The 23,021-nt window shown below is 42.0% G+C and overlaps 3 protein-coding genes and 1 long non-coding RNA gene across 6 annotated transcripts in view; 2 read left to right on the plus strand and 2 right to left on the minus strand.

The window, feature by feature from the left end:
• Positions 1-4,727, minus strand: part of LOC130147845 (cullin-associated NEDD8-dissociated protein 1-like) — a 21,605-nt gene extending 16,878 nt beyond the window's left edge. The window contains exons 1-2 of one of the 2 annotated variants that reach the window (XM_056335580.1): positions 4,234-4,727; positions 1,546-1,689 (exon numbers count right to left, since the gene is read on the minus strand). In XM_056335580.1, coding sequence (XP_056191555.1) covers positions 1,546-1,689; positions 4,234-4,301 — 212 coding nt within the window. In that variant the 5' untranslated portion in view covers positions 4,302-4,727. Of the gene's footprint in view, positions 1-804; positions 877-1,545; positions 1,690-4,233 lie in introns of those variants that run through there. The other variant, XM_056335581.1, reaches the window with a different exon arrangement.
• On the plus strand, positions 4,158-11,550 carry SEC13 (SEC13 homolog, nuclear pore and COPII coat complex component). Of its 2 annotated transcripts, none has more exons than XM_056335585.1 (9): positions 4,158-4,283; positions 5,310-5,354; positions 6,130-6,245; positions 6,708-6,859; positions 7,632-7,765; positions 8,551-8,684; positions 9,187-9,307; positions 10,106-10,252; positions 10,689-11,550. In XM_056335585.1, the coding sequence occupies exons 1-9, from the start codon at positions 4,173-4,175 to the stop codon at positions 10,797-10,799; spliced, it is 1,071 nt and encodes a 356-aa protein (XP_056191560.1). In that variant the 5' UTR covers positions 4,158-4,172; the 3' UTR covers positions 10,800-11,550. The 2 variants fall into 2 exon arrangements, with proteins under 2 accessions (XP_056191560.1, XP_056191561.1); XM_056335586.1 differs by lacking the exon at positions 4,158-4,283 and adding an exon at positions 4,787-4,925.
• Positions 11,551-14,910: 3,360 nt separating this feature from the next.
• Positions 14,911-23,021, minus strand: part of IRAK2 (interleukin 1 receptor associated kinase 2) — a 30,788-nt gene continuing 22,677 nt past the window's right edge. The window contains exons 14-17 of the mRNA XM_056335582.1: positions 21,933-22,409; positions 21,404-21,568; positions 17,293-17,476; positions 14,911-15,117 (exon numbers count right to left, since the gene is read on the minus strand). The gene's annotated coding sequence lies outside the window, so the exon portion shown is untranslated. The remainder of the gene's footprint in view (positions 15,118-17,292; positions 17,477-21,403; positions 21,569-21,932; positions 22,410-23,021) is intronic.
• LOC130147852 (uncharacterized) lies at positions 17,476-21,353 on the plus strand. Its single transcript, XR_008821403.1, has 2 exons — positions 17,476-18,460; positions 18,708-21,353. It is a non-coding gene; the product is annotated as an uncharacterized LOC130147852 (long non-coding RNA).

Genomic DNA, 23,021 nt, shown 5'->3' on the forward strand with positions numbered 1-23,021 from the left:
AGACTTTGTGCAAGTAGTGTTCAATCTTACACCTCAACATGCAGAAAAGAACTGATAGTTATCCCTACTTTACAGGCAGCAGCACTGAGGCACAGAGAAGCTGAGGAACTCACCTAAATAAAACAAAAAATTAAAAAAAAAATAAAAATCACAGAATCAGAAACAGGGCAAGTTTTTGTAGGGATTTCAAATCTGTGAGCTTTTTGGGTGTGAAGTTTGATTTCAACTTTCCTCTGAAGTAAGATCATAGTTTCAGATAATAAAATCAACTGCAAGACCTTTCATTAGTTTCCTAACTCACTACTGAATCCTGATGTGGGCTGCACAGATCCACACTTGGGCCTAATCCAACTGCCAGTGCCCTCAAACCATCACACTTCTTGGAGATCCTTGCCATCTGGCTGGGAGAAACTGACTGGGCATTAAGTGTTAGAAGTACTTCCATAAGTATGAAATTAAAATATTACTGGTTCCATTTTGAGGCCTTCTCATTATCACACTCTGGATGAATGAGAGATTGTAATGAGTATGGACTCATTGCTAACACAACCACAGATAAGCAAAGACATTTGTGCTCTGTTCAGTGTCCAACTGTTTTGCCTTAAACAGAATAAACAAACCCAAAGCAGGCAGACACCGGAACAGAGCCAGAAAAAGTCAAGACAGTGGGAGTCAGAAAGAAAGGGCCAAAGGTCACAGGGAAAGTTCAGGGACAGAAGCAGTATATGGTTATAAAGAAGGGAACGTGAATAAGATCCACAGTAGGAAAAAACAGGAACCCAAAGTTGTCTCTAAATGGCCCACCTTTCTGGAGCCCTGTGCATGAACTGACCCATTCAATTTCATTTCTACAATGAACACTCCCATTTAGACATGCTGGGGGAAAAAGACAGAAAAGACTATGTCAGCAGCAGGATCACTTCATCAGGTGATTCAGTAATAAAGGAACCTTCTGCCTTTTTCATTTGGATTAAAAAAATACTGAAATGGTCAAAGGCAAAGCAACTGCACAGGTTACACTTGGGAGTCAAAGCAGAGAAAAAACCTGAGTGCATTATAAACTTTAATGAAAATGCCCTTGAAGAGCAGGATTCGGACCTGAAATTCAAATGCAATTTTTGAAGGGCTATACATGTTTAGTATCATCTCTACCAAAGATAGGACCACTGGGCAATTTAGCACCGGATTTCAAAGCCCAAGAAAGCTGAGGGACTCGGTGATCAAAATTTTAAACTGGGCTTCTCTCTGAAGAAATGAAATCTTAGGCACGCTACTATTAATGTGGTAAGATTCATAACATAAACAGTGAACTACTCCCAAAATCACCTACTGCTTCTACAAAGACATCTGCATGCTTATCCTTTCTGAACGTCAACAGGAAAAGCAAATGTCATGCCTGGCATGAGAGGGAAAGCCCCTACACAAAGGGAGGTTTGAGTAAGGTGCCAGTGCCGCAGGGCCAGGCTCTGCTCTAACATCCTCTCCACAGTGTGTCACAGCTTTACTATTGCCAAGGAATATGGCAAGTACTGCCAAGGCTCTTACCACTTGACAGCAAGGTTCTGTACTTCCCCATTCTTGTCCTCCAGCAATTTCAAAAGCATTTTCACAACTTTTTTCTCGCTGTCTTCATCTAGTTTTATTGAATCTTTCTGTAGTTCCATCATCAGGTCGTTAGTGGCCATAAACCTGAAAGATCATATAGCAAAAGTGGATTGGCTGATACACAGACACAAATGCATTTCCTTCACATCACTTTGGAAAATGAAACTTGGCAATTACTCCTTGTATGAGAACACACTTTCAAAGAGTATCTTACCTTATCTTTCCAGACACTGTAAAGATTTATTACTATCTTACAAGCAGAAAACTCAGGTAGAGGTAGCTGGTGAAAAGGCTTTAGCCTAGGAATCTGTGAAAATGAGAAATATACATTCTCTATGCTACTTAAAATACACGACAGGGATGGGGTAAACTAAAACTCTAAAACTGGCACCCAGCTTGTGTATTTTTTTCTAGTGACTAAATCAAGATGGTTAACTATGCTAGAAAAAAACACTGTGGGTTTTTTTTCACCAATTGCCCAGCCTAGGAAAATCAGTCTAGGGTCTAAGCATGCACCTGGCTCTGTTCTTCCTGGCTTATTTAGCACTGATAGTATTATCTCACGCATAGATAAAGCCTATCAAGCTCAAAAATGAAAAATAAAGCCATGATTCCATGCAAACTATACCTTGGAAGTTCCCTAGGCTGTATTTAGACTGCTATGCACAAAACCAAGCAAGTATTTATCATTCCAGCTTAGAAGGAAAAACAAACTCCCAGCTGACTATTAGCCAATATATTTTTCTAACAGAGACAATGTCAAAATGGATATTGAGAAGTTCTGGAAAGTATCTATTTTCCTGGGAGCAAGAAATGTAAGAGGTGCTAGTACAGAAGTCTAAGGTTCTGAGAAATAGAAGTGTGGCTATCATATATTAGCTGCTTCCTAATGTTAGCCCCAGCACAGTGATGGATGTCTACGTGGAACCACAGAGCAGCTCTTCACTCTCATTTACCAAAGGACACCTCCGCCTTAAATTAGGCTCTGATGTAATTCATTCAGCATGTAACAGCCCTCGTGTACCAGGGCAACAGTTGTGTCTTCAATCTGCAAGCCCGTTCCTGAGCAGCAACCAGGTACATCTGGAATGAGGGACTGCTGTGGCGTTAGATAGCCAGCCCAAAATCCAAAATGAGAAAAAGAGAGGGACTTTGCCTTATAATGCTAACAACATGCAAGGTAATTTTGATTTTCTGAGAATTATTAAGCTGTACTTGCAAGCATGACCAATTATGGCCACGGGCTGAGCAGAGTCTTCTGCGGCAGCACATCCAGCTTTGGACTTGTTACCTGCTGCCATCCTGCCCACAGGCCCTTGGAAACGGGCACAGAGGTGCATTTATAGGAGGAAAGCACATGAAACCTGGTCCTATAACAGTCATGCAACTGAAGACAGACACAAGCTCACATTTGACCGTGTGCTAGGAGGAAATGGCTTTGGAATACCTCTGTAACGTGCCTGTGTTGGGCACATCTGGTTTGAAGTGTCTACTTATCTACATCACATTGGTGTCGATAAGTTCTTCATTCCGAGATTTCGGTAACACCATCATTGAACATTCTTTAAAAAGTACCGATTTTAACATCAGAAAAACCATCAGCAGCCTCTGCAAAAATCAACCTACTTCTAGGGTACCACTAACCCCTCTCTTCTAAAAGACCTCGAAATACCAAGTCTGACACAAATGCCACCTTCCAGATTGATACTGAGAGATTGATATGCTCATGGTTGAAGTCTTTCACACTTAAAACAATTTATTACAAAGCACCTTAAGAATCCGAGTCACTGGCCCCAAACCTAAAAGGATATCAAAATTTTCTGTGGACATAACCAAAGAAAATAAAAGAATCAGTTTGGCTAGGGAGGCTTGTTTTCCCATTGCACGGAAACAGTTCTTAAAGCAATCTGAGCACAGCCAGTATCTGCAGCATCCATCACATGGGTGGCACAGCTTCTCAGACTAGTGTCTCCCAGACTTTTTAATGCACTGACCATCCCACTCTAGCAGAAAAACAAAGAAATATTTCAGCATTTTTGCTACAACGTTCTTCATTTGCAAAAGAAGCCAGAATTTAAATCCAGCTGACAGGACTTTTATTTCCCCTTCCACTTTGCTCGTTCCCTTCCATTACACAGCGATCTAGGCAAGGCAGAGGAAGGTGGTGGGTCTCTCTACACCACACCCCCGCAGCCAGAAGAACAGTTAGATTGAAATACTGTAAATAACTAATTCTGATATAGAAACACTCTGAACACCAACTGTTGGGATTTACCTGCCGGCAGGGTGGAGGTACCGTGCCTGCTCCTGAGGAACAGGGTCCCTCCAGTGCGAAGGGACCCCCCCTCTCAGTGGTGCGGGGGGCGTCTAGTGGGAAGAGACCCCCCAAAGTGCGAAGGGACACCCTCCCCATGGGACGGGGAGGCTCCGGGGGGAGGGGACTCCGGAAAGTGCCAAAGGACTCCCTCAAAGTGCGAAGGGACACCCCCCAGTGGGGCGGGGGGCTTCCAGTGTGAACGGACCCCCCAAAAGCGCGCAGGGGCCTCCCAGCGGGAAGCCCCCCGCCCATGCAGCCCCCCCGGGGCCCAAGGCGCTGCTCCCAGGTGGCTGCGGCCCGTGCCCCCGCACCTGAAGTCCTTGTCGGCGGAGGTCATCTTCTCCAGCAGGCTGGAGATGTGGTAGGAGACGCTGGCCATCGCGGCGGCGCCTGGGCTGCGCGGGAAGATGGCGGCGGGCACCGGGGCCAGGGTCGCGCCGCCGCCCGCTCCCCTCAGGGCCGCCGGCCGGGCGTCCCCCCGAGGCGGCGGGCCGAGGCCGAGAGCGGCGGCCTCGAGGGGCCCCGCCGGCCGGGAGCGGGGCGGGGCGGCGGCCCGAAGGCCTACGGGCGGCGGCGGGTGGTTTCTCCTGGCTCGGTTGGCGCCTCCCGCCGCCGCGGTAGGGGCAGCCTAGGGATCCACGCACGGAGAGCGGCGGGAAAGGCCACAGCCACCGGCCCGTGTGAGCCGGGGGGGAGCGGGAGGCCGGGGAGGCCGGTGGCACAGCCGGCGCTGGGCCCCCTTCCCGCCAGCGCTCCGCTCCCCACCCGCAAAGCACGGCCGAGGCTCCGCACACGCGGCGTGGCTCTGCGGCATGCACGGCCGTACGCGCCTGTGCAGCGGCGCCGGCCCGGTGCCCGCCCCCGGAACCTTGGCGCGCAGGCGGGCGGGGCGCGGCGGGGCCGTGTGGGTGCCGGACCGCCGTGCCACGTCTGAAGAACGCGGCCGCAGGCCAGGCCGGGCCGCTCGCTGCTGGGGGGCTCTGCGGGGTCCATCGCCGTCATGGTAGGCCCGGGCCGGGGGACGAAGAGGGGAGCTGGCCTAGGCTCCGTGGGCCGGCCGCGGGTAGCAGGGGGGAGGGCGGTGGCGGCTCCTTGTGCCCCGCCCGTACCCGCGATGCCCGTCGGGGCAGGGGTGGGAGGCGGTGGGGGTAGCGCGGCGGGGAACCGGCGGTGTCCTTGGTGCGGGGCTCGAGCGCGACTGGGTTCGGCACAAAGTGCAACACGCCCGGCTCTCGGCCGCCTCCGGTGCCCCGATGGGGCCGTGCAGGGGCGGCCTGCGGGCCCCGGGGAGCCGTGCCTGTCCCGGGGCTGGCCAGGGGTGGGCTGTCCGCCTCCGGCCACGCGTGGGTGCGCGGGGCTCGCGTTACTGACTCTCCTTCCCCCGCAGGTCTCGGTAATTAACACGGTGGACACCTCTCACGAGGACATGATAGTAAGTGTGTGGGCAGCTACTTTTTAACAGAAAACCTACTCGACTCTGTTTACTGTGCTCCCTCCGGTTTTAACCATTTAAATTTTAGACTTCAACTTAACAAAACAGAGGTACTTCACGGCGCTGTCTCATGAGGGGCGGACATACCCGTACCAAATGATGCGCATGGGATGTCAGGCAGGGCATGCTGCCTGAGGTTCCCATAGTGCTGTTTTACATGGTGTGACAGGAAGACTTGGCTACCGGGGAAGGGGAAATTGTGTAAAACTTCTATGTTCGTGCTTAGGCTTTTTTCTGCTCGTGTCTGTGAAACAATATATACCCGTATACTAAATGGTACATAACTTCATCAAACAAAACGGTTTTTCTAGGAGCAGATGTGTAAGTATGGGTAGGAGGAAAAATGTCAGAGCAATTTGTAGAAGCACGGAGCCCAGTTAGATAATGAAGTTTCAAGTGTCGTATTCTTATACCCACTTTATGTATTAAGAAACAAAAACTGGTTAAGGCTTTTAGTCAGTGGTGCTAATTTCCTGTGCTCACCTGAAAATGTTGTGGATTACTGCTCTAAATTCCCAAGATTCCTTCTGTGTAACATTTGTACAGCTAGTGAAAACAGCAGTTGGGCAAATAAGTTACTTATGTGGCTTGTCTGGATTGTTTAAGAACTATCCTTTTTAAGGTGTTTTAACGTGAATTTAATTTAGCTATTCTTAAAAGGTAGTAAGATTTGCTAACAAAGCATGCTGACCGTAGCTTCTCCATCACCTTGCAGCACGATGCTCAGATGGATTACTATGGCACTCGGTTGGCAACCTGTTCTTCAGACAGATCTGTGAAAATCTTTGATGTTCGGAATGGAGGGCAAATCCTCATTGCAGACCTGAGAGGGTAAAGTGTTGAAACAGAAGATTTTTATCTGTGGAAATTTTTTAATATGTTGTCATTTTGCCCTTTGGTACCACCAGGTGCATGGTAAATTCCTCCAATGTAGTAATTACTCTGGCTGGTTGTTGCTAAAGAACTCTTCAGAGCTGCAAGGGCGGGGACAGAGAGCCAGTAAAGAATAACACTGGGACTTCGTCATCTATTAAATAATTGACACCTATAATTTTTGAGAAGTAAACTCACAGTCTTAATTTCAAATATAAGGATAAATGTCTGGAACTGTTTTCAATGGCAGTGGGTTTGTCAGACAGTCCAGTATGGTGTTTTTCATCTTTGCATTACTCATTCTTCATATCATTGCATTAATCACTTGCAGAAGACCAATTTACAAAAATCATGGCTGTGAAGCAGCCACAATGGGAATAGGTTTCTCCCAGCTTTTCCAAATAATGTTGTTTCTTGCAGGCACGAAGGTCCTGTGTGGCAGGTTGCCTGGGCTCATCCGATGTATGGAAATATCTTGGCTTCCTGTTCCTATGACAGGAAGGTTATTGTCTGGAAGGAAGAAAATGGTACCTGGGAGAAGACCTATGAGTACACAGGGCATGATTCCTCAGGTATGTGGGGTCTGGAGCTGGGAATTGAGACTGGGGATATAAGAGGATTCAGGTAGGATTGGAATAAATCTGTCAGTGTTAAGGAAGAAAGCCTCTATCAAACAGATGGGGATGAATCAGTGGAGAGACAATAAATCTATTCAGCATGAATAGAGCATTTACGTAAGGTCATACTGCTGGATAACCTTCTGTCCTGGTTCATACGATGTTTGCGTACGAGTTGTTTTACAGATAAATCAGCTTTCAAATAAACAAGATGGTAGGGTACTGAATTCCTGGGGAAAATGCTCTATGGATCCACCACAGGAAGAAAGGAAAAAGGTGGATTTTTGCATGCTGTGTTTTGGTTTACAATGGAAACTGTTTTGTTCAGATGATTGGGCCTCCTACATGCAGATCTGAGAAGTCTCCAGCTTTGTTGTGTTACTAATCTAGACTTTAAATACTATGCCTGCCATTCAGCTTTTGTTCTAGAGTCAGCAATACTCTTTGCTGTTGCAGGGGATAGTAAAAGATTTTGATCTGTCATTAAGAGTGATCTTTTGGTGTTCTCATTCTAAAAGGGTGTGAAAAATAAAGGCAGTTTTCTGTCAGTCAGTTAACAGTGTTAATTGACTGGCTTTGCTGAAACTCAGGAATGCAAAGATTCTTATTCTGAGCTTTCAGAGCTGCTGGCTTTTAGTGACTATTCCACTCATATTAGCCAGTGAATTGGTTAGTCAATTTTAGGTAGCTGTTGTGTTGTAATCGAGCCTGTCCTCCCTCCTGACAGTGAATTCTGTCTGCTGGGCACCCCATGACTATGGATTGATCCTGGCCTGCGGGAGCTCTGATGGGGCCATTTCATTATTGAGCTACACAGGTGATGGGCAGTGGGAAGTCAAAAAGATCAGCAATGCACATACGGTAAGTCTGTTCCTTTGGAGCAGCACAGAGTTCTTGGAGCTATGATGCTTCAAAGAACTTTTAGACTAGATAAATACTGAAATACAACAAAATTATGTGAAACAGTTTCCAGAATCAAGAATAACTTGTTTTAAATTAGTTCAGAGTGGGAAGGTATACTTTGTAGTCACTAAAATGAAGTAGAAAACAACATATGTGAAGGTTACTAAACAGCACTGAGAATACCTCTTTATTAAGCATTGTTAAACACAGTGCTGGAAGTTACATGGTAGGAAATTGCTTTGGTACTAACGACACCTGTACAAACTAACTGAATAAGCTGTAGCTGGAAAAACAGCAGGACTTGTGTTTTTCCCAAAATAGCGGGGATTTCTGCTTAAGCAGAACTTCATAAGCTAACAGCAGTAGCTCTTGATAAAAGGAAATAGGGCGCCAGACCAAAGGTTCATTCTACTCCTGCATTCTTAAAACTTAGCAGCTGTGCATGTTTCATGTCTTTTTGGTTTGTATCTATCTCCACTGTTTACATATCTGAGATTATATTTGCACATAAACCAGTTACTTAGCTACCTAAGGCTTTCCAAATAAGTGCCCTATTGAGATTAGACTGTATATGGGTTTCTTATTCATCTGATACCCACCCAGCATTGTGCAAGATTTTCCTAGGTTGGGCTTATTCCCCCTGCCTCCAGCAGAGTATGCAAAGTGTCATTTGCCCCTCAGCAACTTTTATTTACTTATTTAAAGTAAGCAACTTTTAATAATGATATTTTTTCATTAAATAGATTGGATGTAATGCAGTTAGCTGGGCTCCTGCTGTTGTACCAGGAAGCCTTATAGAACAACCATCTGGTCAAAAACCAAACTATATAAAAAGATTTGCATCTGGTGGCTGCGACAACCTTGTCAAGATCTGGAAGTAAGTGCACTACTGCTAGACTTAAAAATTTGTACAACCTGATATGCTTTATATCTTTGAACGTCCCTGTCAGTATCTCAAGTAATATTTTCAGCATTTCTATGCTTTAATCTTTGAACTACCGTTATAGAGAAGTTCTTTAAAAATGGAAACAACTTAGTGATATACAGTCTCTCACATGGCTATAGCAATTTCTGTCAGCCCTGCTTCATCTTATCTTGGGAAAGGGCTTTCTAATTGTATTTGATTACCACTGTCACTTCGACAATAGCAGATTTCTGTACAGTAACTGAAGGTTAGGTTCTCTCCCTATGCTGCTTTCTGCCCCTTGGAAGGGATTTTGTCAGTTTAAGCCACTCTGCTTTTTGGAGAAGAGTGGGGATCACTTGTGCTTTGTATTACCTGGATAAACAAGGAGTCTAAAAAAAAAATCCACAACAGGAGGTGAGAAATATGACTGCTGGCTGCTGCCACCCTTCTGACTGTATAAATGTGCTTTCAGGGAAGAAGATGGTCAGTGGAAAGAAGAGCAGAAGCTGGAAGCTCATAGTGACTGGGTTCGAGATGTAGCCTGGGCTCCATCAATAGGCTTGCCAACAAGTACCATTGCTAGCTGCTCGCAGGTGAGGTTTCTGTTGGAGTGACAAGGAGGCAGGCTCTCAACACCCTCGCTTCCGTTTACTTCCCCTTTTCTCTAGGAAAGGAATAGTAAGGACAGAACTGTGGTAACAGGTGATCTTGTCAGTCCTTTGGTGTATCTGGGTGTGTGCATAACAGCTTTTGATTCCTGTTCCTCCCAAACTCAGAAGCCCAATAGAAGCATTTCTGGACAGAGACTGGGGGTGGGGGAGCTCTGTACCAAAGACTTATCTTTTATTTTGAAAATCATGAGCAGAGTGGCCTTGCTATGAGGAAGACCTTCAAATCAAAATCATATTTTAATGGCTCTGGCTCAGATTCACTGAACTTCCAGCTAAAAATACTGTTTTCTAATAACTGGAATTCTTAATCAGCTCTGATGTCCTCAATCTTCATATTGTCTGTAGTGTTGTCCTGTAAATGCTTTTTATTTTATATATCAAGAAGACTACTCAGTAAGCTGCCAACTTGCTGTCATGTGGCTGGATATATATGTATACATATACATATATATGTATTTTGGGAGCTCTTCTCTGGTATTTGCAAGTCATCTTTTGTAAAAATAGTTTTTCTTATCGGAGCATTGTACTCCTGACTTGCTTTTAGCTGTAGTAAGAAAGCAGGCCTTTTGCTGTATTGAGCAAAAATCCATGCAAACACATCTAGGGTTCATATCAGAGCTGGGATTTGGAAGGATTTGGAAGTGTAACTCCAAGTCCAATCAAGGTTGTTTTTTCTGTGTTGTAACTAGTGGTCCAACCAACTCTGCTTGCTTTTGTTAGGATGGCAGAGTGTTCATCTGGACATGTGATGATGCCTCTGGAAATTCATGGTCACCAAAGCTGCTGCACAAGTTCAATGATGTTGTCTGGCATGTGAGTTGGTCCATTACTGCAAATATTCTTGCAGTGTCTGGAGGAGACAATAAAGTGAGTATTGCTGCCTTGGCTTTTATTCCTGCATGCCGTATTTTCAGAATGACTGAGATGAGACAGGCTATTGTCACTTTTGTTTAAGACTGTTGCAGATTCTCCTTTGCTGCAATGCTGAGGCTTTTGCTTTTGACTGATCAGAAGGACCCTAACCTTTGGCAAACCTACTTGCATTGCATTCTTAATCCTTACTGGAGTTTAGAAACACAGGCTTAACTTTTATTTTTTGGGGTACTAACAGCAGAATTCACATACTCTCCCTTTACTACTGGATGATTATTCAGTATACAGCAACAAATAACTTGATACTTAGAACAACACTTAAACACTTTCTGTAGCTGTAGACTGTCACCAAACCAGTGATGTGATAGTTGTGAGGAAATGGGAAATGGAATGTATTAAAGCTGAAACTTCTTCCTGGTCTGTTTTTGAGGTCACGCTATGGAAGGAATCAGTAGATGGATTGTGGGCATGTATCAGCGATGTCAACAAGGGCCAAGGAGGGGTGTCTGCCATCACAGAGGGGCAGCAGAATGAGCAGTGATGCATGAGTGAATGTTCCAGCTGCAACAAGTGATCACTATACCAGATTTGCAATGTTTCTTGAACCGGATGAGAACTGATTTTATCTAAACTGGACATGAACGTGGGAAACAATTACCCAATTTTATGAGCACTCTAGAACTATTACTGGGAGGCTACAATATGTTGATAATCAGCCTTAATTGACATTCCCTTAAATTTAAGGTAAAGAGCATAGCAAAGTACTGTGCCTTATACTACTCCTTGATGCTGTAGAAATTGTACCCTGCTTTTCTGGTTTAGGGATCAAATTTAATTGGATATGCTGTAGTCAGACTTCAAGCACTTAAGTAGGAACAAGTGGAACACTCAGAGGGGCAAGGTTGTAAAGTCCTTTGTGCAAGAGGACAAATGCTCTGTCCCTTCAAAGGCCAAAACTTTGTTTCAAGTGAGGGGAAAGGGCTGGTGGAGTTTTAAGCATTAGGTGATAGTATGTTAGCTAGCCCTCCTGGTAGTGGGGAATTAGTGCTTAGGTCTTCCTGAAAATAACATGCTTGGATGGGTGAAAGTCTCTGTGCTTTCCTGAAAGTGAAAAGGAGTAGTGGAATGCATATGTCTTTTGCTTTGCAATAATTTCAAACTTGGGTTATTTAACCAACATCAATAAATCAAACCATAATTTGAAGATATTTTTTTTCTAGCCACACTTCTGTACTGTACCTCAGGTTTATTTTTTGTTGAGATACCAACAGAATAAAGTCCTATTGGTTAAAGCCTGGTGTGCTGTATGTAATCTTTTCACAGGGGCTGTGTTGAGGCTGTCTACAGTCTACCCTCAGTCAAGCCACAGTCATGTTGCCCTCCCATCCATGGTATTAGCTTTACACTAGCTGGGAAAGTACTAGTCCACTAGAGACTAAGACTGTATATAGTGTAAAAAAAGAACAAAGTTTTGCCTTCAGTTAAACTGATTTGTCATTGCATTTCAGGCAAGTATATCAGGCTTGAACAAACCACACTTCAGTATGCCTTTAGCTAAAAGCTGAAGCACTCTTACCCTCCTACAAGAGGGAAAGTACTTAACTCAAAGGTCATATTTTTCCCTTTATTCTTCAATTGCACTGAAGCAACACAAATGAACAATTCACAGCCTTCCCCTCCAAGGTAGTGGATCCTAGGCATGCTCTTTGTTTTGGCGTAGTCAAGATAATATACCCTCTTTTTTAGATAAATAAAACCTTGTTTTATGATAGTTATCTATCCTAACCAAATAATATCCTAGCTGCTCTCACAGAAACACATAAATGAATTATTTTTCTAGATACTAACAGAAGCATGCAACGTTCCTGTTAAGTGCACTGTAGCCTTACTACCTGCCCCCCCCAAAAGAATTAATCAACTCATCTAGAAATTAGCACTATATTCAAACATTTCAAATTATACAGCAAAGCACTATTTTCTTTCAAGCTGTTTTCCATTTCTACTAAGATCATAATCATAATGGCTAAACTGAACAGGCAGGGTTTCATTCCCACTACCATGCCCACTTGTTCTTTGATACTGAGTACCTGGTCACCTAGGAGTGTTTTGGGTTGCATTTAACTGCTGTGGAAACCATACAAGCTTGAAATCACACATATTAGCTCCAATAAAAAGGCTCAAAAATGAAACCTCATTCTTAGTTAGCTTTTACCACGCTTCATTCTAAGGAAAAAGGGCACTAGCTCCTTAGTACACAAGAAAGGTTTTTTGCCTTTGGGGGTATTAGGTTCCACAATTCACAGTGTTAAAATTTATCCTTACATTTTACAAGTTTAAATACTTAAGAATTCAAATCTACTTAGCAGCAAGGCTTTGTTCAGCCTGTTATTCCTTCATACTTAAGATGAAATGTTTTAAAATGGTTTCAAGTAATGATCAACGTATCCCAAACAATTACAACTGATTAAAAATTATTTAAAGGTAACACAATGTGTTCATTGCAAATATAATCATTAGGTGAAAGTTTTTGAGAATAGGCTTCATGTTTTTGGATCTGTAATCCCCTCCTTCTTGTACTTGGGGAAAGAGAGAGAGAAAAAGAATATACTCAACGTAAGTTTCTCCAACAGCAATTCTGATTTAACTAAATTTCTCCTCATCTTTGCACATTTGCACATTCCCCACACCCTTCTCCACCCTACTGCTGGAAGTTTGTGGGGCTCCAGTGCAAAATGGATCCTACAAGTTAGCCATGTCATTTAAGTCAAATTAGAATACAAGCAACAGAAGTTACAAATTTGTCATCCTTCATCATATATTCTTTCTTTCCTCCTACTCTTTCTCAGGTTAAAAAAAAATAATTCCCTATTTATCTTATTGAGATTTTTCTAGCCCCTCAGCTATTGCTACTAATCTTAACTGAAGTGATTTTTAAAATTTGCTAATGTTCCATTTTTAAAGTAACGGAAGCAAAGTTTCTCAGGTATCATTTTCAGTGTCAGTCTTCCAGCAAATAACAACAAAATCTGATAATCAAACAACCTTGGAGAGAAGACCAAAGAGAGAATGCACTTAAAGGCAAAAATGAGAAACATGGCTGTTGCTGCCAGTTAGGAATACAGCTCAACTTCTCCATTTCTCTTACATCACCTCAGATAATAAAAAGGGTTTGGGGCTTTTCGTTTTTTTGGGGGAAAAAAAGATTAATTAATAGCTGTAACATGTATAAAAGGAACAATGTTAATGCCACAGGAAAAAAAGGAAATTCTCACTTTGTTCCCTACACAATTTCATTATATGTAAAAGAAGCACAGCAACAGATCTATGCATTCTTTTCACTTTTTTTGTTGATTTTGTTATCTTGCAAGCAGGCCAAGTTTCCAAGGAATTTAAATACATATCAGATTGCATTTCCAGGAATACTGTAGCACAGAACAAATACTCCACTATATAGAGATAGAAATATATATATAAAGTGCTTTGGAAAGCAACTGTTTAGTGAAGCCACAAAAATAACCAGGTAAAGTTTCAGAGAAGTTTCAGCTTTTGATGGTTTTCCTGTGCAATTCCTCTCCACTAAGCTGTCTGCTTCAGTTACTATATCTTCGTTATAGAAGAAGACACTGTAAGCTATAATCTCTTTTTGACAGGATATTTTTACCTTTGGCATATAAAAATCATGTTTCCTTTATACATCTATCTTTAGAAATTCAAATCAGGAGAAAGATTTTTGTTGGAGAATGGTTGCAGGAAGGTGGTCATGGCTCCATGGAAAGGTTATGTGAGTCTAAAATGTTTGGTCTTTACATCAGTGAGCCTTGACATGAGCAGGCCAAGCAGGCCGCAGTGGAAAATTCTGAGTTATGCTGATAAGGAAGAAACTAAAGGTCTCGCTGGCCTTGACAGTATGAAGTAAACAATTTTGAGGAAGTAGTTGGTGAAGAACAAGGAAGAACCCTGAAGTTATGCAAGCAAAACTGCAAAGAGGAGGAGTATGGTAATGTAACCTTTAGAATCTAGCCAATGAATAAGTGCCAAATATGTATAATTAGTTGTAGCAATATAAAAGTCTGATTGTGCCGCAATAAAGTTGAAGCTTGCTTTATCACTCATATTGAGTCGACTGCTTGTTTCCCTCGCCTGTCGCAAGTGGCACCTGAACAGGGACCCCCATCCTTCTTCTCCACCGGACAGCGAGCTCGGAGAAGCACTGGTAGCAGCGACCACGGAGCAAAAGATCGACGTATGCTGTCGCAGGCTTCTGATCTGTGCTTGAGCCCGAGAGAGGAGGGGGCTCGCCATGCAAGGAAAAGCTACCCAAGACAAGGCTGCATTGGACCGGATAAGAAAGAAGGTCACAGTCGCTAGCGCAATGGATAGAGAGGCAGCTTTCGAATTCTTAAAGCACTTTTTAGAAAAGCGGGGAGTAGGCCCTCTAAAAGATCTGGCCGGATTAATTGCCATGGGGAAAACAAAAGGTTTTTTTAAAGACCCAGAAGCTATGTTTGAAGTAGAGGAGTGGCATACATTTGGTGATTGCTTGTGGGACTTAGTAATTGATGATGATAAAACAGCTAAAAAATTGATGAAACCATGGAGAGATGTAATTAATTGTATGAAAAAATATAAGGCTGAAAAACACCTTGCTGCTGCAGCCTCTGACCGGCTTGAACAGCCTGATGCTAATGCCGGTCGCCTCACCATAGGGGGCAATTATTTCTCACCTCCAGCTAGTGGGATTCCTGTCCCAGTGACACAGCGGCCCTCTTGTCCACCCCCCGATCCGCTGACGGCAAAACTGTCTGCGCCGCCGGTTGAAACGGAGGTGGCCTCTTGTGAGGAAGATGAAGCTGGTGAGGCTGAATATAATGCAGAGTGAGACACACCGATTTTTAAAAACAAAAGGGTTATACAGCCATGCGTCACACGAATTGACTGGAATAGTGTAACGCGAGAAGCAATTATGCAAAGAGACTTTGAAACTGTAGAACAGCTCGGCTCCCCCCAGCCTCAAGCTTTTCCGGTTGTGTATCAAGTAGATAATACAGGAGGAATGCTCGGAGTACATGAGACACTAGATTGGAAAATTTTAACCAGTTACGTAGTACCATAAATGAGTCTGGAGTGCACAGTGAACCAGCAAGACAAATGTTAAATTATATCTGGGGAAGCGGAATCTTATGTCCTGAGGACATAAAAAATTTAATGCGGTTAATATTAAAACAGTCACAACAATTATTGTGGCAAACTCATTGGCAAAGACTCTGTGAAGTTTCTGCACATATTCCCCAAAACCAAAACGATCGGCTACTAGGAGTAACTGTAGAACAATTAATGGGGACAGGGCCGTTCGCCTCTGTTGAAACGCAGATGCAGGCAGGTCCTGATGTCCTGTTAGAATCCATGCGTTTGGCTCGCGAGGCTCTACAAAAAGTTAAAACGACACCACCCAGTCCCTCATACCTGTCAATTAGACAAGGGAGAGAGGAGTCATTTGCCTCTTTTGTCGATAGATTGATAGATGCTATCAGTCTTGCAGATGTTGCAGATTTTATGAAAGGCCCTTTGTTAAGACAGTGTGTGTTAGAAAACTGTAATAGTTTTACTAAAGGAATTCTTGTTACTCTACCCCTAGATGCAACCATAGAATCAATGTTAGAACGAATGAGTAGGGTGCCAGTAGGACAACAAGCAACGTTGGTAGAATCAATCAAAGAACTAGGGAAAAACTTACTGCAGGCGCAGGATCAAGCCTTTGCAGCCCTAGCCCCCCTGAAGCCTCCCGAAGCTCCAAGAGCGAAATCTACTAGTCGTCGAGACTATAAATGTTTACGCTGCGGGCGATCAGGACACATGCGGCGACAGGTGTGGTGCCAAAATTGTCACATGAACAAACACAGCACCGAAGCCTGCAGAAACTCGGGAAACGGGAAGACGAGCGCGAGGAGTCGCAGCGCGCCGACCCCAATCGCGGCTCCAGTTACCATCAGAGCACCGACCAACCAGCATCAGATGGCGCCATCTACCGGCCAGCCGCCACCGCCGCTGCCCAGCTTCGACCAGCCACCAGAGGGAGCCTCGGGCTGGATCTGGCAACAGCGGTAGTATCACCCTAACAGACGACCGCCCTCAGAAGATCGCTACAAGTGTGGTGGGACCTATAATTATTAATGGACAACCATATGGAGCCTTATTGTTAGGGCGATCATCTAGCAGCATAAAAGGGCTTTTTATACTGCCTGGAGTTATTGACTGTGACTATACTGGAGAAATTTTTATCATTGCACAAATGAACTTTCCTCCAATCTATATTCCAAAAGGAAGCTGAATTGCTCAGCTAGTCCCCATTCCGCAGTTGACCAATCAGATGACAACAAAAACCACCCAAAATCGCGGAGCAGCAGGATTTGGCTCCACTGGAGGACTTGCCTTGTTAACCATGCCAATGAATCATCGACCCGTCACTAACGTGATGTTCACCTTCGTGTACAAACAACAGCAAATGCAAGCCTTACTGGACACAGGAGCTGACATCACCATCGTCACAAGTGACCAGTGGCCTAGCCACTGGCCCCTACAAGCAGTATTGAGTGGAGTAGGAGGAGTTGGAAGAACCGCAACAGTACAACGTAGCCAGCGAAGAGTACGTGTAGTGGTAGACGGGCATACTGCATGAATTTATATAACTGTTATGCAATTACCAATTGGAGTCAACGCCCTCATTGGCTGTGACGTTTTGAACCAATTGGGAATTGTGCTCACCACTGAAACGCCTTTTTAGGCATGGTCACTGCAGATTTTCACTGGATCTGGATTCAATTAAATAGATTATAAAATATGTTTGATTTTTCAACTTACGTTTTTAGATTTGACACCCTGCCTCAGGAAGATAATCTTGTTTCTCAGAGGTACTCTCCTGGGAATTATCCTTTACATCGCTCTCTGGACAGAAACTACTCTGACTGGCTCTAGTTTTTTAAGCCCTGAATATAAAAAAAAAATACAGGTAAAAAAAACCCATAAAAATACTTTACCAAGATTGTCTTCCTCCATAAGTCCTTAAAACCAATATTCTTTACAGCATTCAGAAAAGCTTTTAGAAGATTTATTTTCTGGAAGAGGAAGGAGGTATTCCAGAGAACTTCTGTAACAAACCATTAGCATTGTATTCATGCTATGAAAAGATGCATGTAATCTCATTCACTAAGAATTAATAATCTGAAAAAAAAGAACAATTGAAGAGAAAACATTGTTTTAAATACTTTGTTGGCAACTTCTTTGGAAATTAACTGTAAGGTGCTTGTTCTTTAATGAACCCTTAAACCAAATTCCTATTAAAGTTAATGCAGCAGTGGTAATAAAATTATTATAGACCTACATATCATACATACATACATAAGTGTATGGTGCCTTCAGCTAATTTGATGCATCTGTGTTAATTAAGAGTTCTAACTTCCCAAGAAACTGACTAGTTTGATTATGGAAAGAATATATAGATATTATTTTGCTTGCTTTCTAGCAACAATATGACCTGAGAAAAAACCCAGCACAACTACATCATCAAGGTACAGAAGCCTTTTGGGGTACAGATGAAGCAGGGGCAGAAGATGAGAGTAACAGTATTGAAATTAAGGTCTGTATTTTTTCTTACTGCTCTTAAACATGCAAGTTTAAGTGGTAGGATTGCATACCACAGTTTCTGTCACAGGAGGCAGTACAAACTAAAACTACAATAATTTTGAACTTGAAATGCAAGTAGGAAAGGGCACATGAAAACTGCCAGCACTGATTATATGAAATAATGTAAAATCAGCTGCAGTAAGTCAGATCACAATCTCCTATTTAGGATTCATTACATTCCAGAACTAACATATAATAATGTGAGTTTCTTGTTTTCTTTCCTCCAGTGTGTTGGGCAGCTTGCCATACACTCTGTTTTTGAAATTCTCATTACATGTCTCAACACTAGTAAGTGAATAGATGGAATACCTTTTTATACCTTCTGCTTATCATCATTCCCATGAATAAAATTAACTTGCAGTGTCCTTGTCCAGAACTTGTCTGTTAAACTCTGTCTTTTAATGTTTTTATAGTTTAATGTTCCCTTTGAAATTGGTGTCAAGACAACAGAAGAAGATTATAAAAAATATGGACAAGCCCTGGAGAAGATGCTAGGGGACAAGCTTGAAGAGAATGCTAAAGGTACTGCCAAGTCATAAAAGCAGAGCTTTTAAAAAAACAAAAACCAAATCACTAGCACCACCAAACAAAAACACCAATGCCATAAGCAGTCTGGTTTGTACCTTTACAGCCTGTCATACCTTATTTGCACTTACCCATGTTAATCTGATCATTATGAATCTTCCGTTTTAATGTTTATGTCAGTCTTGATATCTGCATGACTCATTCCAACTACAAATCATGCTTCTGCTTTCACCCTGCTTTTCAGGTTCCTAGGACTTCCCCCAAGCTCCCCTCTCCATTTTCCTCTGAATTCCTTCTGAAGGACTACTTCCATGGCCATTATACAAGCAAGACAGTCTTATACATATGTGCCCTTCTAGAATGTAACTATGAAAGCCACCTTATCTTCTGCCTTCAGCTGAGCACTTGTAGAACTTTTAGACAGATGATCAAAACAGGGTTTTCAGAGAAATATTAAGACTGTCAAATAGCATATCAAAATAATCTTTATCTTTTGCCTTTATAGAAAAGATGAAAAACTGAGGCAAGATGAAGGACAAAGAACTAGATGGCCTGATTTCTTTTAAGTTTTACTTTAGTATGAAATTAATTACTGATTTCACAACTCTAAAGAAGAAAGGAGGATGTAAACGTGAGCAGCTTGACCTGACAGACATTGGAACAGATTATCTTTTAAAGGAAGAATACAAGATCCAGAGCCAAAAATAATAAAGGGCAGGGTTAACCACAGGCTGACCTGTAGGCTTATTTTCTTATTTTATCTCTTTTTCCTTAGTAAATATAGTGATTATTCTAAACTATGTTTGAATGCTATATGAATGCTTTCTAAAACTGGTGGAAACCTCTTCTTACACTTCTATATACATCTGCAATAGAGAATAAAGCTTATGCTGAAACTGCAGTTACTTGTGGGGTTGTTTTTTGTTTATTTGTTCAAGAGTAGCTCAAACTAAATAGTTCGTGTAATAAACTATGGAAACTAGATGGACAAGGACTCAGCTTTCAGTTGCCAAATTAGTCTAATTGCCAAAGGATTTGTTAATACAGACCTTATAAAGGAAACCATCTAATATTGCTTCCAGCTTATAAAAACGTTTCCTAGTTCACTTGCTTGGATTCAGAACCATATTCGTATTGGTGCATACATCAGAGGTACAAGGTAATTTTTCATGCCTTCAAATGCATAAACCAGTATGCTCCAATATAGTACATGTTCTTTTCTGTACCTCAGCCCATACAGACATCTGGTAATCCATGAATGTCTTCTAGAATTTCCTCCTGATGACATTCTACAAAGTCTTCTCAACAGACTAATGCAATAAACGTAAATACAGCTGCAATTATTAGACATTCTCTTTTTCTGCCCCAGAATTAATCTCCTAAATGAAGCGATCCCCTTCATGCTGCTAGCACCATCTTATGCTATAATCCACCAGAAGGCAAAGGAGAGTTAGAAGTGAAGGGGAAAAGTATTAAAAAGGGGTAAACAACGCTTGAGAGACTAGCCCAGGGTAAGGGTGTGGACACATACTTTGTGAAACCTGCAGAAGTGTTAATGAAGGGGAAGAATCAGAAAGAGCACTGAAGTCGTATTTATTAGTCTTGACTCCAATTATCACTTCCACAGCAGAGCTACTGCTTGTGTTTTTTATATTTTATGTTTTCCAAGCATATTCCATAGAAACAGTCAGCCAATAAGCTGCCCAACAGTCCAGGAAGGAAACCGCCAGCCAGAGATACTGCATAAATCCTTTATTAAAATAAGAAGCACTGTTTCTAACATTCTGACAAGACTGTGTCAGATAGTCTACTCACTGAAAAGAAAATATATGGCTAAGCTAGTTTACAGAATAAAAAAAGGCACAGCTATTATGCTGTGTTGCTTATCCAGCTTACTCAGCAGAATATTCTAAGGTTGTTTTTTTTTAAAAAAAACAAACAACACAAAAATCCCCAGCATTTCCTGGTGGTCTAGAAAGAAGGAACTTTGAACCTATAAATACGTGCAGTATTTTCTCCTTTGCAAATACGACATCAGCCTCAAGAGGGTAGTATAAAATAACCTACGTTACTCCTACAGTATCTGCTCTAGGATTTTTCCAAAATAACTATGCAGTCTATTTGAAAAAATAAGCTGGATCTCTACCTCTGACACAGTACAGATAATTTCAAACCCGACATTCTCATTCTCTTATTTCTGAGCAATGACACTGAGGTAAAAACTATCTAACAGAAGCTGGGTAATTATCTGGCTACTTACTGTAACTGGTTGTCCTAACCCAAATACTGCATACAACAAATACCAAGAATGTGACCTAGCCAAGATGCAAGGAATTAGTTAACAACAACAAACTCACCCTCCGATCAAAAGCCAAAGTAAAAGCATGTTTTTTTTCCTCGGCCAACCCAGATCAACTTTCTATTAATTTGGATACAATGTTTCAAATAAAACCAACAATTTCACTAAACTCATCTTTCTCCTCAGATTTCAGCAACCAAAAGGAATTAATTCTCAAGGGTTGAAAAGCAGAATAACCTCAAAACTAATATTCCTTTATGCACTCAGTAACAGTGTGACAAAGGACTCTTACTTGACCTGGAGCCATCCACAAAGTTAGCCAAATATTTGATTCCATCCTTAAATTTTGTTTGGATGGGAAGGCAGCAGTGGAGGAGGAAAGGGAAGAGTGCACTTCTGCGTTAGTCCCAAGTCATTCACACAGACTTCCCTAACCAGAAGTTGTTTTGGGATGGGCCACCATTCAAGTATTACTTATGTGCCCACAATTAAGATTTTTATTATGTTGCAGCTGAATATCCTTATTTCTCTGTGGTTTGTTCTTACTAATAATTTGAGATTTATGAATGAAATGTGTATATATATATTTTTTTTTTAAAATCACATTAGGAAAAGGCAAATGCAGCCATCATGGGACTTACCTTCAGCTGTAATCAATCTCCCTGTGTTGAAGAGGATGTAGTATTTCTTTTGTGTTACAAAACCCTTAACAAAAGTAAAAGTTGTCTTCCTCCACTGTTTTGAAATTATTATTCAGTTGTGCAAGTGGAATAGGGTGACTAAATAAGCTATAATCAACCCAGTTACTATGAAAAAAAAAAGTGACATCACATTAAAGAAATAACAATCAAGAGTCCCTCAAAATTAACAACTAGTATTTTATAACAACTTTAAGTGTTTAATTCTTTATAGATTAGGGAAGTGGAAAACATCCAGTCATTTCAATTGTAATAGTTCCCCAATCTAAAGAATGATCTAATGCTTTTTTTCCCCCTCCTCTTCCCTGTAAGAGTACATTACTAGACTAGACTTTACAAAACCAGGAAACTCCTAAAGTACGAAACAGACTAAAACCATTTCATCCTCTTAATTTAAATTTTGTCAAAAGGATTTTAACCATTAAGATCCCACATATATTTCAACACATGCATTCAAAAAAGACATACTTACTGCCCCCGCCCTTTTTTTTTTGGGTTCATCCACAAACGCAGGCTTGGAGAGGCTTCTCAGCAACTGCGCTTTGGCAAGTCACAGGGTGTCCCCCAGAGTCATTCTGGACAACAACTGGACAGCTGCAGGTTCTTTCACCTTCCTCTGTTTCCTGTCTGTCCAAACACAGTTGCAATTGCTGGCCACCTTCAAGTTTTGGAATGACGTGGATGCTTCCCAAGTTGCAACCACAAAACTCTCTTCCACGCTGTGGGCTGTCAGCCTGAACTTCACTGGTGGAGATACCTCCTTTCTGACCATTTGCCCTACTACTGCCTTCTCAAACGCACCTCGGAGTGCCTTAAGGCACGTTACAGTGACCGCTGATGCTTTTGTTTTCTTCCTCCTGTGATCTCCAGTCTGTTGTTCTCTGAAGTTGCATTTATTTTCCATTCTTTGCATGATATTTACCTCAATGCATTCAGGTTTATTTTCAAGCTACCTAATAAATTAAAAAGTCTATGTTAGTAACATGTTTAAGCAGTTATGAACAACTAAACTAATATTATGTGAGTTAGGGGAGAATAGCCACCTAAAGGATGAGAACTTTCCCCCTCGCCCAGGAAAGGGAAAGGTGCTGTAAAACTCTGCAGCTAGCCAGCAGGATAACTGGAAATTGAGTAGTCTGAATCCCTACAGTTTTGCTCTCATCACACTTACGCTTACAATAAAACACATCAATATTTGTCTACCTGGATGGACATATTAAATGACCATCAGACATCACGGGATACTAAATGAGGTTCAGACAATATTATTGAATCATACAGATTAAAAAAAAAAAGGGGGCAAACAGTTAAAGAGAATACAACTGGTTTTGCCCAACACTCAATATATGTTATAGTTTCATTGCCTCACTTGTCAAGATAAAAACCTGCCTTTTAGAAAGCCTGAGGCTCTATAGAAATCAACCAACTACAGTAAGCGAAGCAAAAAAAATGAAGTAGCTTTGCCGCAACAAAGGATTTTTACATCAGCTTTATAATTAAAGCAAAGTACTTTCGCAATCCAATGTGTTCCTTCTTGCAGTTTGTTACAAGAACAGGAAGT

The sequence above is a fragment of the Falco biarmicus genome, chromosome 4, assembly GCF_023638135.1.
Source record: "Falco biarmicus isolate bFalBia1 chromosome 4, bFalBia1.pri, whole genome shotgun sequence".
Taxonomy (NCBI): Eukaryota; Metazoa; Chordata; class Aves; order Falconiformes; family Falconidae; genus Falco; species Falco biarmicus.

Coding starts and splice junctions, on each gene's coding strand:
- SEC13 (XM_056335585.1), top strand. CDS start 4,173: ATGCAGCCCCCCCGGGGCCCAAGGCGCTGCTCCCAGGTGGCTGCGGCC. Junction 7,766..8,550: donor AGATCAGCAATGCACATACG/GTAAGTCTGTTC, acceptor TTCATTAAATAG/ATTGGATGTAATGCAGTTAG. Junction 9,308..10,105: donor CCATTGCTAGCTGCTCGCAG/GTGAGGTTTCTG, acceptor TGCTTTTGTTAG/GATGGCAGAGTGTTCATCTG.